At 43.1% G+C, this 18946-nt stretch overlaps 1 protein-coding gene across 1 annotated transcript in view; it reads right to left on the bottom strand.

The window, feature by feature from the left end:
* The window catches only part of LOC132121311 (retinoic acid receptor alpha-A-like), a 177979-nt gene that overhangs the window by 73637 nt on the left and 85396 nt on the right, over positions 1–18946 (bottom strand). The window contains exon 2 of the mRNA XM_059530595.1: positions 14875–15338. Coding sequence (XP_059386578.1) covers positions 14875–15022 — 148 coding nt within the window. The 5' untranslated portion in view covers positions 15023–15338. The remainder of the gene's footprint in view (positions 1–14874; positions 15339–18946) is intronic.

The raw sequence follows: 18946 nt of genomic DNA, 5'->3' as shown, positions 1-18946 counted from the left end.
CATTAGTGTATATAGTAAGTATGAGAGAGCAAGCAAACAAAAGTTTATGGGGTGCGTTTCCTAAAATTATCATTAACCAGCTGTGGATGCAAATTCTGTCATTAAAAATAGTTCAAATATAATAATTTCCCAAAACCATAGATCCAACAAACATTTGCAAACAGCATCGCCAGTTAGAAGCATGGCTATAGCATGGCTAGTTAGAAGCATTTTCTTGTTAATGTCAAGTGGATTTTCATTTTGACATTCTATGATTTTCATTCCATTTATATATATATATATATATATATATATATATATATATATATATATATATAATTAAACATTGTAGCAAGTCAACAATAAACATAATTTTTAAAAATAATCATTTGTAAAGGGAACTGTGGAGTATGACATATGAGGGAACACGCAATGAATCAAACTTGAAATAAAAAAAAAACATTTATTCACGACTCAAGCAACTTACAGGTATTCATGTACATATTTAATATGTTTCAAATAAATATTTGGCCTAAAAAAGTGCCATATAATTACATTGAGATTCAGGTAATTGAGAATCTGGTCAGATCTTCTTGGGGTCAGGGGACAGTGTAGGTTTGGATATAAAAGTTTCAGATTCTGACCTCAGATCAGCTGCAGTAGCACAGGGGCAAATATTATGAATGGACACTGTACTACATCCTATATAAACCAGATCTGCACTTATATTTCCTGCTGTAGCATTAGGAGGCTGTTTTAGAATGTTTCTGACAATGTTTCTTACAGCCAAATTCCCACAAGACCTATGTCTATGTGTGTGTGTGTGTGTGTGTCTGTGTGTGTGTGTGTTTTAGAGAGAGAGAGAGAGAGAGAGAGAGGAGGACTCACCACTGAATGGAGTCATCTAGGATCACAGAAAGATAACTTTTTCTTTCACAGACAGGACAGGAGGGAAAACATATGGATATTTGCATAATTAGTAGTGTAAAAGCCTGTAGAAATTAGTGTGTCCGTGTGTGTGTACTATCAGCTTGCACAAAACTTTGGAATAGTCTTCCAGTCTCCCTCTGATTACTCTTTTCAGAATCTGAATTTAAATCTCAGTTAAAAACTTACCTTTTTTCCAAGGCTTATGACCCTCCTTAGAGTATAAGTAACTGTCACCTGTCAGTGTTTGTTTGGGATTTTCTCCTCTTTAGCACATTGTGGTTAAAACTGTTTATATATTTATTTCTGTCTTTGTAGTAAGGTTTGTACAGCACAGTTGTTAACTGCTATTGTTTTAATTGTGCTTTATAAGTGAATTTTGATTGACTGATTGAAAATAATCACATTAGGAAAATTAAACTGGGCAGTTCTTCTCTTGAAGACATTTCTGTTTAGCTTTATATAACTATAAAATTAAACCTGTAATTTTTATTAGCTTTTTGCATTGATACAGAACTATACTATTATGAACAATATCAGTGTCCATGGCTGCAAGCTTCAAATGTTTAATTTACATTAGAGAGCCTTACGGAATGTTTGAATAAACATTTTCGTCTTTCTCTCGGTTAAAAGGTTGATCTTAATTATTTTTTCCATGGGGTGTAAAAAGTGTGCCTTAATTATTATGTCAGCATCTAACCAAATTACAGCGTAATGGTTTTTCATACTGTAGAAACTGTATATTCTATCGCCCTAGACCAACCCTACCCCTAAACCTAACCCTCACAGGAAACGTCTCTAGGTTACGTATGTAACCCTAGTTCCTCGAGGGAACGAGACGCTGCGTCGAAGCGCTTTGGGGAACGCGTTCAGCGTACGCGACTCTGAATATCGTGTGTAATCAGTCCAATGGAAGGGCGTGACGTCACCGACGTGGTGACGTAAGCGACCAGGAAGCTATAAAAGCACGTGCCACGCAGCTGGCGTCAGCTTCGAGTACCAGCAAGCGCCGGCAGGGGTGCCGGGGGTATGGCTCCGAGACGCAGCGTCTCGTTCCCTCGAGGAACTAGGGTTACATACGTAACCTAGAGACGTTCCTCTTCAGGAACTCGAGCTGCGTCGAAGCGCTTTGGGGAACGAGTCCTAACGCCGCCAGACTACCAAACCCCTGCCTGGTGTGTATCCGAAGAGCACAGCTCAGGACAGGAGGACAGAAGCGCCTGGAGTGACTGGCATATCTAGGCCATAGAACCTAACAAATGTAGAGGGCGTGGACCACCCCGCAGCGTTGCAGATGTCCAGCATGGATACACCTGCTAAGAAGGCCTTAGAGGCCGCCATACCCCGAGTAGAGTGAGCCTTGGCTCCCGACAGCGGGGGACGGCCAGAGGACTCATAGGTGACGTTGATAGCCTCGACTATCCAACGACTAATAGTCTGCTTAGAAGCAGGAGAACCCCTCTTGGGGGGACCGTAGCACACAAGCAATTGGTCAGTTTTTCTCCACAGGGCAGCTCTGTGGACGTATGCGTCCAGTGCTCGAACCGGACACATACAGTTTAGCTTCACCTGGTCGGGCTCCCGAAAGGGAGGAGGACAGAAGGCCTGCAGCACTACAGGTCGTGGTGTAACAGAGGGAACCTTGGGAACATATCCCGCTCGAGGGTATATGAACGCTTTAGTCATGCCTGGTGCAAACTCAAGATAAGAAGGGGCCATCGAGAGGGCCTGAAGATCTCCTACTCTCCGCAGAGAGGTAATAGCCAACAGAAAAGAGGTTTTAAGTGTGAGATGTCTGTCTGAGATATCTTGAATAGGTTCAAACGGGGGTTTCCACATAGCCTCTAACACCACAACCAAGTCCCACGGGGGAATACGGGACCGTACTGGAGGTCTCAGCCTCAGTGCACCGCGGAGGAAACGTGTAACTAGGGGGTGTCTTCCCAAAGACTGAACGTCGAGAAGGGTGTGGTAGGCCGCAATGGCCGCCACGTAGACCTTCAGAGTAGAGTGGGTCAACCCTGCAGAGAGCCTAGCCTGTAGAAACTCCAGAACTGTACCAACTGGGCAGTTTGCTGGGTCTAGCTGGCGGTCTCTGCACCATGAAGTGAAAAGCTTCCACTTCAGGGCGTACAGTTTCCTCGTAGAGGGAGCTCTGGATTGGAGTAGGGTCTCCACAACCTCAGTTGAGAGACCAGCTGCTACCAGTTGTGCCCCCTCAGGGGCCACACCCACAGCTTCCACAACTCCGGGCGAGGGTGAATTATTGTGCCCTGGGCCTGTGAGAGTAGGTCTGTCCTGATCGGTATCTCCCACGGAGAGCCGTCGAGGAGCGAGACTAGATCTGAGAACCATACTCGGCCCGGCCAGAACGGGGCTACTAATAACAGACGGACCCCGTCCCGGCGTACTCTCGCCAGAACTCCCGGAAGCAGAGCGATAGGGGGAAAGGCGTACAGACGAAGCCTCGGCCAGGTCTGTACCAGGAGCTGGATGAACTAGAGAGAACCAGAGGGGACATTGTGACGTCTCCTGAGTCGCAAAAAGGTCTACTTGAGCCCTGCCAAACACTCTCCATATCTGATCTACCACCCGTGGGTGAAGTCTCCATTCCCCGGACCTCGGCCCCTGCCTCGACAGTATGTCTGCTCCCATATTTAACTTCCCAGGAATATATACTGCTCTTAATGAGAGGAGTTTGTTCTGGGACCACACCAGGATCTGGTGCGCCAGCTTGTACAAAGGGCGCGAACGCAGACCGCCCTGGTGGTTGATGTAAGAGACCACTGATGTGTTGTCGGTGCGCACCAACACATGGTGACCTCTCAGGTCTGGGAGGAAGTGCTTCAGTGCACGATAAACTGCTAGCATTTCTAGACAATTGATATGCCACGTTAGATGGCGATCGCTCCACAGACCACGGGCAGGGTGGCCACTCATGACCGCACCCCAGCCGGTGAGGGACGCGTCCGTTGCTAGTGTCACACGGCGACAAGGAGCTCCCAGCACCGGGCCCTGATTCAAGAACCAATGTTTCTTCCACATGTCTAAGGCACGGAGGCAGCGCCGCGTGACCTTGATAGTGCGAAGCGGATTGCCCCTCGGGGAAAATCCCTTGGTCTTGAGCCACCACTGTAGGGGTCTCATGTACAGCAGGCCAAGAGGTATCACGTTGGACGCAGCTGCCATCAGACCCAACAATCTCTGAAATTGTTTGACAGTGAGTGACTGGCCTTCTCTGACTCTCTTGACTGAGATGAGGATCGACTCGATACGAGCAGGGGACAATCGTGCCTGCATCGCGGTCGAATCCCATACTACGCCTAGATAGGTGGTTCTCTGAGCCGGAGAAAGTACACTCTTCTTGGCGTTCAGTCTCAAACCCAGCTCCCCCATATGTGCGAGAACGACATCTCGATGTCGAACCGCAATCTGCTCTGACTGAGCTAAAATCAACCAATCGTCGATATAATTGAGAATGCGGATGCCCTGCGTGCGCAGGGGGGCCAGAGCCACATCTACACACTTTGTGAACGTGCGGGGTGAGAGTGCGAGGCCAAAGGGAAGTACTCGATATTGGTAGGCTTCGCCCCCGAAAGCGAACCTCAGAAACTTCCTGTGTTGAGGAAGGATGGAGATATGAAAATATGCGTCTTTGAGATCTATCGTGACAAACCAGTCCTCGGACCTGATCTGAGCTACAACATGCTTGATTGTGAGCATTCTGAACTTCAGTCTCATAACTGAACGATTTAAGACCCTCAAGTCTATAATCGGACGCAGCCCCCCATCCTTCTTTGGAACTATGAAATACCGGCTGTAAAATCCGGACTCCCTGTCCTGAGGAGGGACCACCTCGATGGCCCTCTTCTCTAATAGGGTTTCCACTTCCTGTTCCATAACCAGACCCTGCCCGGGGCCCACTATCGTGTGAACGACCCCGTTGAATATAGGCGGCACGGAGCCGAACTGAATGCGGTAGCCTTTTTCTACTATATGCAGGACCCAACGAGATACATTTGGCAGTAGTTTCCATGCTGCTAAATAATCTACTAAGGGAATCAGTCTCTCGAGACTGACCTCTGGTGTAAGAGACCCCCGCAGGGGCGGCGAGCTTCCCAGCCCCGCTACGCGCACGGGCGGAGGATACTGAGAACGATGCTCGCCCGGGGCCGCTGCGCCCTGGAGCACTGGCAGGGTTGGCAGAACGACCCCTAGAGGGCACTGAGGTGGGACGGGCACCGTGGACTGCGGTGTGTACCGTTCTACCCCAGCGGAGGCTGCCCTCTGAAACCCCGGGCCGTTGGCGTCAGGGTTTCTTGGCCGAGGACTTCTTAGCTTCGATAACCGCCCTTAAATCTAACTTGGGCTTAGAAGACCTCGGCCTAGAGCGTCGCTGAGACTCTCGTTCCCGACGCGGAGGAGCACGAGAGGCGACGCTCTGTTTCTGGGCCTCGCGGTGTGAGGAGCTAGGGTGCGGCTGGGGCATCTCCTTCCCAGATGCCCCGAGGGAGCGACGAGGGAGGAACTTATGGAACGCCGCCGCCTGTTTGCGGGCCTCCTGGAACCTGTCGACGACAGAATTAACTGCGTCGCCGAACAGGCCAGTCGGCTGGATCGGGGCGTCCATGAGGCAGACCCTGTCCCGTTCTTTCATATCGGACAGGGTCAACCATAAGTGCCTCTCCGCGGCCACCATAGCTGCCATGGACCGCCCAATCGCTCGGGCGGTCTCCTTGGTGGCGCGGAGGGAGAGATCAGCGGTCCTTCTTAATTCAGAAATATCATGGGACTTGATCTCCTCTCCCTCATCTAGCTCCTTGAGCAGGTCGGCCTGGTACGCCTGTAACACCGCCATGGTGTGCAGACACGCACCAGCCTGACCTGCAGCCGCATACCCTTTGCCCACCAAAGCCGAAGTTGTTCTTAGTGGCTTTGAGGGCAATGCCGGGGCCTTCAGAGACGATGCCGCGCCAGGGGACAGATAGCTCGCAAGCGTCTGTTCCACCCGGGGCATCGCTCTATAACCGTGCTCTCCCATCCCCACTACATTTCCGTAGTAATCAGACGAGGGGATGTAGAGGCGGGCCGAAAATGGACGTTTCCACGACCTGGCGATCTCATCATGCAGGTCGGGAAAAAATGGAAGGCCCCGGCTGGGAGGTGGCTGACTCGCGCGCAGGAAGCGTTCATCCAGCTTGCTTCTCTGCGGTTCGGTAGACTTTTCGGCGGGCCAATCGATACTTAATTTGGCCACCGCGCGAGTTACCACCTCTAAGAGCTCCTCATACTGTAGCGAGTGGGGTGGCGAATCCCTATCGAGCGACTCCACATCGACCTCCTCGGAGGAAGAGAGGCGGAGCGTCGATCCCTCACCCTGAGTGGAAGGAACCGCTGTGCGTGCTTCCGACTCTAGGGATTGGGTGCCGGATCTGGCAGAAGTGGAAGGAGATAGGGACTGGCCCGTCTCCATTCCCTCTACCAGATCGACTTGCGAACCCCACGAGTGCAGCCGCCGTTCTGCCTCGACAGAAGCGGGACCAGCACCGCGGGGAACGCTGGCGAAGGCCCCCTCCTCGAAGAGGGCCTCCGGGAACGAAGCAGCCGCACCGACATTCGCTCACAGTGCGGGCAGTCGGCCCCCTCGAGAGCCGACTCAGCGTGCTTCGAACCCAGGCAAACCACGCACAGGTTGTGTGTATCCCCACCCGTTATATATCTCGGGCAGGGAGGAACACACAGCCTATAACGCGATTTGGAATCGCCATCTGAGTGCTTAACTTTCGCCTTGCTTTTTGGCATGTCTAGGAGCTCTTTTAACTGGACAGACAACAGTAAATAAGACTCACAAGACGGACAAATGACATTCACACACAGAGCGCTTGCTGAAAGACGCGAAGCTGACGCCAGCTGCGTGGCACGTGCTTTTATAGCTTCCTGGTCGCTTACGTCACCACGTTGGTGACGTCACGCCCTTCCATTGGACTGATTATACACGATATTCAGAGTCGCGTACGCTGAACGCGTTCCCCAAAGCGCTTCGATGCAGCTCGAGTTCCTGAAGAGGAACTTTGTGCATTTTTACTTTCTCAAAAAAAAAAAACTCATTCTGTATGATATATAAGTGTTTTGAAAAATGGGGACATAGGTTATGTCCTCATAATTCACCCTCTCCTTGTAATACCTGTGTCATACCCATGACATTATACAGAGTTGTGTCCTGATATGTCACAAAAATAAGAGCACACACACACACACACACACACACACAATTTCCCAAAAAATAGTACATATGTATTCTAAGTAAAAATTAAATGTCTTCTTAGGTTTCGAAAATGTAACGCCACGCCAGCAGAGGGAGCCCTCACAGGAGTATTGACTGTTTACCACTCCCTCTGCTTCTACAGTCATTTCCTGTTTCGGACTATTTAACATGTGCTAGCATGTCACTTCACTGCAAAGTATTGCCAGTTAAACTGCCTTACCGAGCGTTTTCGTTGTGAGTATTCTGACTGCCTGTTTGATCACGATTCTGCCTGTTATCTCGTTCCCGTCCCTTGGATTGCCCCTTTGGATTTATTGCTTGATTGGACTGATGTTTGTGTTTGACCTCTTTGTGGAGAAAAAGGACGGAGGACTCAGGCCCTGTATTGATTATCGGGGATTAAACAACGTCACATTCTGCTACCCTTTGCCATTGGTCTCTTCAGCTCTGGAACAGCTCCGTGAAGCAAGAATTTACACCAAACTAGACTTACAAAGTGCATTCAACCTCATTCGCATCAAGGAGAGCGACAAATGGAAGACTGCCTTCCTCACCACTAGAGGGCACTATGAGTATCAGGTCATGCTGTTTGGACTTGCCAACGCACCCGCTGTATTCCAGTTCTTCATAAATGAATTCTTCCGGGACCTGCTTAACCAGTACGTAATTGCCTACATTGATGTCATTCTCATTTACACCAAGTCTGAAGCAGAACACGTTGACCATGTCAAGAGCGTCCTCACATGGCTCCTGGAGAATCACCTGTACGTCAAGGAAGAGAAATGTGAGTTTCACGTCAAGCAGACATCATTCCTGGGTTATCACATTAGTCATCAAGACGCTAAGATGGACGAGGCCAAGGTCAACGCAGTGACTGAATGGCCCCAACCTTCCACGGTCAAGGAACTTCACAGATTCCTAGGATTTGCGAACATTTACAGAAGGTTCATTAGAAATTACAGCATGGTTGCAGCACCACTGACCTCACTCCTCAAGGGAAACCTTCCAAGCTCAGGTGGAATGAGGAAGCTACTTAAGCATTCAAAATCTTAAAAGTTAAATTTACCATGGCCCCTATCCTCAAGCACCCTGACCCAAACTTACCATTCATCGTGGAAGTAGATGCCTCGGATTCAGGAATTGGTGCCGTACTCTCTCAGCGCCATGGTCAACCGGGTAAACTGTACCCTTGTGCATTCTTTTCCAGGAGCTTAACGGCAGCCGAACAAAACTACGATGTAGGGAATAAGGAACTCCTATCCATGAAAGCAGCGATAGAGCAATGGAGGCACTGGCTCGAGGGAGCAGTCCACCCATTCCAGGTGATTAACGATCATAAAAACCTGGAGTACATTAAAAGTGCAAAATGACTCAACCCTCGCCAAGCTCGATGGTCCCTCTTCTTCACACGCTTCCAATTCTCAGTGACTTATCACCCAGGAAGCAAGAACAGTAAGGCAGATGCTCTATCCAGGCAGTATGATCTTCTCATGGACAACAAAGCTCCAGAATGCATTCTTCCTCCATCAGTAATCATCGCCCCAATTACTTGGGATATCATGGAGGAGATCCAACAGGAACAGGTCCAAGATCCATCTCCTACCAACTGCCCTCCTAACCTCCATTACGTTCCACAAAGTCTGCGCCCCAGAGTCATTCAGTGGGTCCACTCCTCAGTCAGCTCTGGCCACCCAGGTATCTCCAGCACTCTACACCTGGTACGTAACTCATTCTGGTGGCCTTCAATGTCCAAGGACGTCACTAATCATGTCAAAGCTTGTCAGGTTTGTGTTCAATCTAAGACCCCCAAGGAATTACCCTCTGGACTCCTTCAACCTCTGCCCATTCCACAACGTCCCTGGTCTCACCTATCAATAGACTTTGTTACTGACTTACCGCTGTCCCTTGGTTTCACGACAGTCCTTGTTATCATTGACAGATTCTCCAAGTCCTGCCGGTTAGTCCCCTTGAAAGGACTCCCCACCGCCATGGAGACGGCACAGGCTATGTTCCACCATGTATTCAGGAACTATGGAATACCGGAGGATATTGTCAGCGACAGAGGTTCCCAATTTACATCCCAAGTATGGAGAGCATTCTGCAAACAACTGGATATCAATGTCAGTCTCACTTCTGGTTATCATCCCCAAGCCAATGGTCAGGTGGAAAGATTGAATCAAGAATTAGGCAGATACTTACGGTCATATTGCAGCAGAGAACAGCATCGATAGTCAGAATTCCTCCCATGGGCAGAGTATGCACAGAACTCGCTAACTCACTCATCAACAGGTCTGACCCCATTCCAGTGTGTCCTCAGATACCAACCCCCTATGTTCCCATGGTCTGGCGAACCATCATCAGTCCCCACTGTGGATGACTGGATTCGTCGGAGCGAGAGGGTATGGGACAGTGCTTACGTCTGCCTACAACGAGCTGTACCAATTAGAGCTTCCTGCTAACTACCGTATCTCTCCCTCCTTCCATGTCTCACTGCTGAAACCGGTCCACACGGATTCCAATCGAGCCAGACCAGATCGACCAGCGCCACAACCACCGGGACATCCGCGCCGAGTGCCAGGGGGCACACCTAGGGAGGGGGATTCTGTAACGCCACACCAGCAGAGGGAACCCTCACCGGAGTATTGACTGTTTACCACTCCCTCTGCTTCTACAGTCATTTCCTGTTTGGGACTATTTAACATGTGCTAGCATGTCACTTCACTGCGAAGTATTGCCAGTTAACCTGCCTTACCGAGCGTTTTCCTTGTATTTCCGAGTATTCTGACTGCCTGTTTGATCACGATTCTGCCTGTTATCTCGTTCCCGTCTCTTGGATTGCCCCTTTGGATTTATTGCTTGATTGGACTGATGTTTGTGTTTGACCTGTTCACCTGCCTACTCGTCTCTGCTTACTGGATAACCCCTGTGTATGTTGAAAGATCGGACTGCCCTTACGTTATTGACACATTGCCTGGTAACACGACTCTGATTGTACGATCTTCCTTTAATAAACTCCTGCAAATGGATTCACATTCTGCCTCAGCCTCTTCGTTACAGAAAATGACTGGTGAATAATAGCATGGGTTTTTATTCATTAATTTTTTGTCATTCATAATTAATTTTTTTTTCCACTTTTTTTTCTGAGTATCATGACTATATAGAGTTAGAACACACTAGATGTTAAAATAAAACCTGAAATTGTTCAGTGCTGAATTCCAATGCATTTGCATTTGAGTATTTTTGTGATATTGTCAATATTGTTCAGATATGTTTGTAGTATAACTGACTTATATTGCTGTTGGTCAATGGCTCTGTGTTGTGGTGACTGAGGTCTATTCACCAGGACAAATTCCCATAGTTTAGATTTCTGACACTTAAACAAATTTCATTGGTCATAAATTTGACTGACCAGGCTCTTTTTTCCATTGTAAAGTGCACATATATTAACACTGACATAAAGTTGTGTAAAAAATGATGTGTAGACAAATTTAAGGATGAAAACAATCCAAATCACAAATAAATATATAACCTATATATTACTTGTAGTTGCATCTTCCTAATCCACATGCCTGTAATCCGGAAAATATAACAACATATGGAACTGGGATGTGAATATAAAAAAAAAAAAAAAAAAAGAAATCCATAGAGTTTACAGCACTTTGCCAGACATTTCAGATTTTCAGAAGACCACCACATCCCACACATCTATTGTTGGTCACTGAGACTTTGGACAAGGGCCAAACTTGACACTCTTTATGCAATTTGCTCACAGATGTGTGTGTGTGAAATGAAATATGAGTGAAATATGAGTAATGTGAATATGCAGCAACGTGTATCGAGTTATACCATATGCTGCCCACAAAAACAGCAAGTCCAGCTATTGTTTCTTGATGCTTATGCACTTACTGACACAACACACACTCAGCAGCTGTTAAACACCAGTCCCCACAAACAATAGTAAATCTTTCAAACTTTTCAACATTCAAAAATAACCTTACACAATGTAAAATTAATTAAAAAAAAATAATTCCACAAATAAACAGAAAAAGAAAAACTACTGTGACAGGCAAGAGTTTCTCAATATTAATAAACTATCGTGACTGTGTGTGTTAGAGTTCCCTTTCACGTTTACTCTGGTTTCAACCACCTACATGGACCCCATCTCAACAGGGACCACCAAGACCGAGCAAAACCACCTGCTCCACTAACACAAACACACACATACCTTAAGCCGACCACTTTCACCACATCCACCTCCTCATTTACACACCAATATTGACACACAGAACATTCCAACCAAAAACAGCAACTAACACACACACACATACACACACACACACACACACACACACACACACACACACGTTTCCACAGTTTTACATTACAAAATAAAAATATTGGGCTACTTTGAAACTGAACAAGCTTTGATAATGCATCCTTAATGCAATTCTTAATGCAAACTAATGACATTCACACCGCTAAACTTCTTGTCACAATCTCATTGGTTCATGTTGTAAATGTAACCAATTAGCTTGCTGCATTTCATTTTAATTGCTGGTTTGCATTCACTAGAACATGTTGACCCCCATCTTCCCCAGCTCCATCTGTGTCTGCTACAGTTATTTTATATGCTATTTGTGCAGCAGAAGTATGTCTTAAATACTCACTGCACTGTATTGCCGTATGTATTGGCAGTTGCAAGTTCCTTTAATACTACTAAAATTATTCACAAATATATATATATATATATATATATATATATATATACGTATTTATATGTGTGTGTGTGTGTGTGTGTGTGAATAATTTTAGTAATGTTCCATCAAAAACTGAGGTACATAAACTCAGATAAATGGGGTCTACAATCAATTAATTTAAAAAATAAATACAAAACCTGCGCTAACAAAAAAAAAAAAATTAATAAAAAAGTCCGTAAAGAGATTGAATTTAATAACTAGTAATTATATAGCATCAGAAATTTTCAAGTATTTTTTTGTAGTCATTTCTGACTGGGAGTAATAGAAGTTTATTATAGAAGAAAAGTAAAAATAAATAAATAAAATCATCAAGAACAAACAAACAAATATTTAAATTAATTAATAATAATAAAATAAAATATGTTATACCATGTGTGAGAAAATCAGTATAGGTTTTTGTTTAAAGCAACAACATTTTTTTGCAAAAAGGAAATCTTGGTCAAAACGTTAGTACTGGTTAGTTACTAGTTTGTAACTTTTTACTAGCGTGTACTGAAGTTAATTATTTTTGCTGCTTGAGTATTCATCTGGAACAAAAACAATGCAACTAATTATACAATAACAACAAAACAAAAAAGAATACAGATTCATGCTATTTTATATGATTTAAAGAGGTCATATGATGTTGCTAAAAAGAACATTATTTTGTGTATTTGGTCAGAACAGCCGGCACTGGAGTCTAGTTTCCCAGGATCAGGAAAAAGTCCTCTATAAAATGCATTGCACACATCTGAATATTTGGGTTGGACTGTACTGGAACAGTGTTGTAAATACAACTTAACCACTGATTTCTAGTTGTGTCCTCTTTTGGAAGGCCAAACAAAGTAGTTTTGCTTTCACAACGAAACACACAGTGTCTCCTCAAAATGGCGGTGGCAGTTACAACAATACTTCAGCGAGAATAAAAGTTACGCCTTCTTTCTTTGTGTGAACATTTAGGTGGCGTTATGCAATCTTCCCATATTGTGACGTTGACATGGGGGGAGTGTTAGAATGAGCCATTTTAGGATGGCGTGTTTGACTCTTAACTTTGATAAAGACTATCTCTTTGGATTTGAGACTTTGCAACTTCACAGATCTTCATTATGCACCAAGAGCTTGTAACACTCCAAAGAGAAATGGAAAAATTTAAATCGCATCATATAACCCCTTTAATAAAATAATAAATAAATAATAATAATAAAATATATAGCGACAAAACAACTTAACTATTTATATTTAAAATATTTATTATGCCCTAAAAAGAAAAACAAAATCTGCTATTTTTTCTAAAGGCTCAATGAAATTAACTATCCAAATGAACTGATTCGCTAACACAAATCAGATATTCAAAGAAAGCATGTCTGATTATTGCCTTACTATTGCTCACTCAGTTGTAATGCATGAAAACAATGATAGTGTTTTCTTTATAAGTTGGGTTTAGGTCAGCAGTGTAATTACAGTGTAACTACAGAAAATAATTACATATTGATTTACATGTATTTTTTATTATTAGTTAATAATAGGTTAAGAAAAGTGATATGACAGTGAGAGTGAATATATGAGGGTAAGAGAAAGCTGTGCGCACAGGAAGAGCTTGTGTCCTGCGCTCTAACTCTATGCTGTTTACAGGCAGGAAATGTTTGTTCTGTGAAAGGAAGGAAGCACCTCTCTTAGAAAACACAGCACATAACATAATTTACCATGACAGCTTCATATACACACTTTTTTGCCTCAAAGAGGAAATGATTCGTATTGCACATCTGTTTCTTCTAAAAAAGCCATAGAACAATTTTCCTCGTCCAGACATACAATCAGGACCGTCCTTAGGGAGGTGAGGCTCCCTACCTCACACCGGGCCCTGCGTCAGCTAAGGACGGTCCTTCATACAATAATTCAATCATTCCAACTCAAGTTCCGACTCTGCAGCTTTCAATTAACCATCACAAACATTCAAAGCAGCTTGAGTCTGGATCACAGCAGCAGTATGCAGCGACATACATGTTTATTAGAACACGATCTGCTTAAACAAGTAACAAATAAACATTACTATTTCTTTATTAAACACTCTGTGCAAACATTCACAGTGTAGTGTGAATAAATGTGAATCCTTATGATAAAGACATCCAGAAAGCTACCTGGAGTCAGGCGCCCATCAGCTAATCCATCAATGACACGAGATTGGAGGTTTGGGCAGCATTACAACGAGTGTTCACATTCTTTTTCTGCAACTGTATTGCAAACAAACAACTGAAAGCAGCAGAATCCAGTAGGTACACTCATGAAGATCTATATCTTCTATACTTGAGATCAGTTCCAGCACTACTCCAACACAGCTGTGTGTTATTATCAAGTGATCCTGAAGATGAACTGGTTCAGTTGTGTTATATCAGTGTTACACTCTTAAAGGGATAGTTCAACCAAAAATGAAAATTGCCCCATGATTTAATTACCCTCATAAAGGCCTCCTATAGCAAATCGATGCGTTTCTGTAATGTTGTGCTAAAAATATGTCTAAAAACATACAAACCATTACAGACCACAAAACGCATCCCCTGTGTTCTAATATTAAAGATCGGTCTCTGTTTTGAGTTCAAGACAAGGTCAAGTCCAAATGCCCGAGTCCATGACAAGACCAAGACCATGAAAATATGGACTTGGACTCCAGACAGAGTACTACATTAATGCTAAGAGATTACTGTGAACACAAGGGGAACCACCATTTGAAAGTTATGGAAATATAACAAAATACAATGGCAATCTGCCCAGAATGTCATGTAAAAGCTTTTTTGATGCACTCATCGGAAGGAAAAGTATATCACAGTTTATCACTCAACACAAAATGGAATCCCGACATATCAAAATCAATCAATCAATCAATCAATCAATCACAATCAATCAACCAATCAATCAATCAATCACATTTCATTGAGCAAGAGATTTTGTAGGAATTGATGTCATACTCACTGCCTGGTGAATGTGTGCTGTATCCACTGAGGGGTAGGGTGGGAAGAGAAGGTGGAGAAAGCCCTCCCAGCATGTGTGTGAAGAAATAGGAATAGTGGGCCATTGGAAAGCCATTAAGGTGTGGGCTGGGGTTGCCCTTACCAGACATGGCTCCCACTAGAGTTCGCCCACAATCACACGTAAGAATCCAAAACAACGTTCAAATTAGATGTTTTCTGGGTATTATTCACCAATAGGAGCGTTCAGAGGAGAGTGGATGTGCTTACTCTGTGTAAAAACAAATGACTAGGCAGGGTGATTCTCCTTTGCTGCTAAACGTTTTTTTTTTTTGTAGGGGCTGTTTCCCATATCACAAAGGCCTATTGAATTTACTTCCAAAAAGATTTGATTCCATTTAATAAATCCAACAGGCGGTATTTGTGTTCTTACATGGTGTTCTCCACTTTCCTCTTCTTTTAGAATTCCTACAGGTTAAAAAAAGAGAGTGAGATTAATCGAAGGTAAAGCATATGAAATGTTTTTGTACAATCAAAGCAGTGGTTCAACCCATTATTTAGTGTTTTGGAGTTTGACAGTATTGTTTTCTGACAGAACAAATAAAAGCATATGGGTTTGCAGACAGTTGTCATTGTTTATACTTCTTTTATACATTTGAAATGTACAATATTTTAGTTTTAGTTTAGTTTTATGAACTTACAGTTATAGGATAAAAAATAATACATATGAATTCTTTATATCATGAATAAATTTGTATATTTAATAAGTTTTATACATTTTTATACTTTTATATCTAAATAAATTTTATAGATATATTTTCGACCACTTAACCTTATCAACAAAATAAAACAAACACTTTTTCAACAAAAATGTAAATAATAATAATAAAAAATAATAATATGTTATAATTTACCATAGATATTTTTGAGTCGTCAATTCCTATCTCTAAACCTAACCCTAACCATTTCAAGGAAATGTAATAGTACTGTAATTATTCAGTACCACTGTAATGCATCAAAATTCAATATAACCATAAGATATTGCCACAGTAAGTTTTTGTAATTTTAAAACGAGGCAACATAAACAACAACATAATTTTACTACATGCACACACAAGCACATACAATATAATAAAGATATGTATTAGAATTTTACAATAATGAAACACCTCTTTTATAATTCAAATAAATCCTATCCATATGACTAAATTGTGGAAATCAGTGTGTGATGCCGTCAGAGTATTGAGTGTTGCATCAAGTTTTTCAGTGACTTCTGACTCTGAAGAGTGCTTACGCCAGTCTCATGCTCACACATGCCACATGTGCAAAGGACACCAAGTCATCTGTTCCTTTTTTTCATGCTGGCCAGGCGTGGTCATAAATATTTCATCAATCTGAGAACATGTTTATAGGATTTTAAGAAGGCCTCTCTTTTTTATGTAGGAACTACTCAGCAATTAAAATGTCAACGTATAATATACCTGTGCTCAGGGGTGAAAATCTCATCTAAATGTTGGGGGGGACAATAAACATAACATTTCCCATGAGCAAGTTTTGAAGGGGACACCAATAAAACAGGCAAAATTGTAATTAACGATATGTGTACAGAGAGGAAAGCCTTACTATTGCATAGAGACCGTTCCATTATCCTTCTTCTCAAAGTTTCTTTTTGTTTCAATGAAAAAGCTGACTAAATTGACGAAAACATTCTTCAAAACAATTTTTTTTTTGTTGCAATGTTTTTGAAGTTGTTTACACAATCAAGCCACCAAAATACAATGGAAAACTTTTATTTATTTATATAGCACATTTAATAGCAATGTTGTTGCTTCACAGTTATAATTAAAACATGCATATATAAAAACATTTGCCATGCCTAGCAAAATGAAGGCATACACACTCTTAGACATACACCCTCACACAACTGTTTGTGAGATCGGTATAGACGTGAAAGACGGGAAAAAAACAAAAAATAAGAATTTATTACGTCAATGACTGATTTGTTCAAAAAGTGGATTTATTCAGTTAGGAAACTCCTCCTCAGTGTGTAGCTTAGTTTCAACTTTTTGAGTTGGTGAAATAGAGCTAACACAGGCAATATGGTGCCTAAAATGCACTTAATATTAACTTATTGTTTATTCAATTTTTATAAAAATCTAAATCACATTTGTTATGCTAATATCTGGAGAACAACTGCACTCTTAGTATGATGATATATTAGATTAACTAAATTAAATGAAATAAACCGACCAGTGGCGGCTCGTGAATTTTAAAATAGAGGAGGCAAACTAATTGTATTGGTCTGGGGATCCCTGCCAATTGTTATTATTATTATTATTTGCTTAACCAGTTTAAAATGGCTTTTTGGCAGCTTTTAGATAGAAACCGTAAAGAAAATATATTCAATATCGCTACTCATTATAAATACTTGGTAAATTATCAGCCCAGCCGCTCCGGGAGACATTCAAACCATAGACTGTATAAAAACAGGTTCAAACTAATATCTAATTTATGTCTCTATGATGGTTGGTTGATATTCCAGAAGAGAGGCTAGCCTCCTCTATGATGTTACTTTTCTCAGCATTCCTCAGCGCTGAAAGTGAACACTCGATGCTGATTGGTTCCCCTGGCCTCCCCCTCCCCTTCTCTTTCACTTAGCGGTTGTAAAAACGCCTGTTATAATCGCTAACAGCGCAGACTACATCGGTGACAAAAGTAAATAGGTAGGCTACACAATAATATTTTTTGGACACGACTTATTAATGACTCAGCATCATCTATATTAAAGAGAAAATAATCACGTCATCCGATGATTAATGTGAATAAAGTAAGCTAGACTTATGGACTTCCACAACTACTGAAACACGATGTTTTCTCGCACCGGACTGTGTGTGTGTGTGTGTATGTGTGTGTGTGTCGGTGGTGGTGATGTAAAAGGGGAGCAGGCAGTGGACCAAAGCAATGTGAGGCAAAGCAGGGGGAACTCGAGATGTTTAAAACTTTTTTTGTTGTTGCTCAGTTTGCATTTGTATTGTTTTACTACTTACACAATTAGTTTAACTATATATCTCATTATATTATTTACAATACACATATTTCAATTATAGTTTAGGGGGGGGACAACCCTCAGATAGGGGGGGTCCGGACCCCCCGACCCCCCGCGATTTCCACCTATGCCTGTGCTGGGATGTTAAGGATGTGGTTTTACCACGAGTCAAAAAACTCCACAATTCATTCATTTGGGCACTGCTGAAGCCTTACAGATCAAAGCCAAGGACACAGTCTGTGCGCGCACACACACACACACACACACACACACACACACACACACACACACACACACAAACAAACAAACTGTGAGCTATGTTTAGCACTCAGCCAGATTCCTGGATACACAGGATATCACGAAGTTAAGTTCAAATAAACAAATATGAGTCATGTGTTTTTATATAGATTGCACATGTTTCTGCAGTTCTGCATTTGTGTGTGATTGTGCTTGTTATTATAATCACTGGATGTGTCTACGAGACAGGAAGTGTGAATATAGGGCAGTGTGAAATCTCAATGCTCTGCCAACATATTTAATACACACACACACACACACCGCCCTCTAGGCACTCCTGCTTGTCAGAAGAGAAGGACCTCTTGACATTTTTGCTTCTATTATAAAGGTCAACCTTTAATTACGTGAAATGCCAGTGTGCATGCACCTGCAGAAATACACTCAACATTATCTGTGATGTGTGTGCTTGGTCTAAGGGGGATCACAAGTGGTCTAGACAAAACCTTGGCAATGATACACCACATAGATCCTTGTTCAACATATTCAGCCCTCTTGTCCACGTGCCGAAATCAACAGCTTTGGACCAAATTCAGCAGCACTAGACAAAATTCAGCATCTCTGGACCAGATTCAGAAGGCCTGGACTGAATTCAGCAACACCAGACTGAATTCAGTCGTGACCCAGTGGTTAGTGAGTTTGATGCCTAACCCTAAGGTTGTTTGTTTGAGTCTTGGGCCAGCAATACCACGACTGAGGTGCCCTTGAGCAAAGCACCGAACACCCAACTAATTTA

This window comes from Carassius carassius, chromosome 39 (genome assembly GCF_963082965.1).
Source record: "Carassius carassius chromosome 39, fCarCar2.1, whole genome shotgun sequence".
Classification (NCBI taxonomy): domain Eukaryota; kingdom Metazoa; phylum Chordata; class Actinopteri; order Cypriniformes; family Cyprinidae; genus Carassius; species Carassius carassius.
This window is presented reverse-complemented; position numbering and strand designations above follow the sequence as displayed.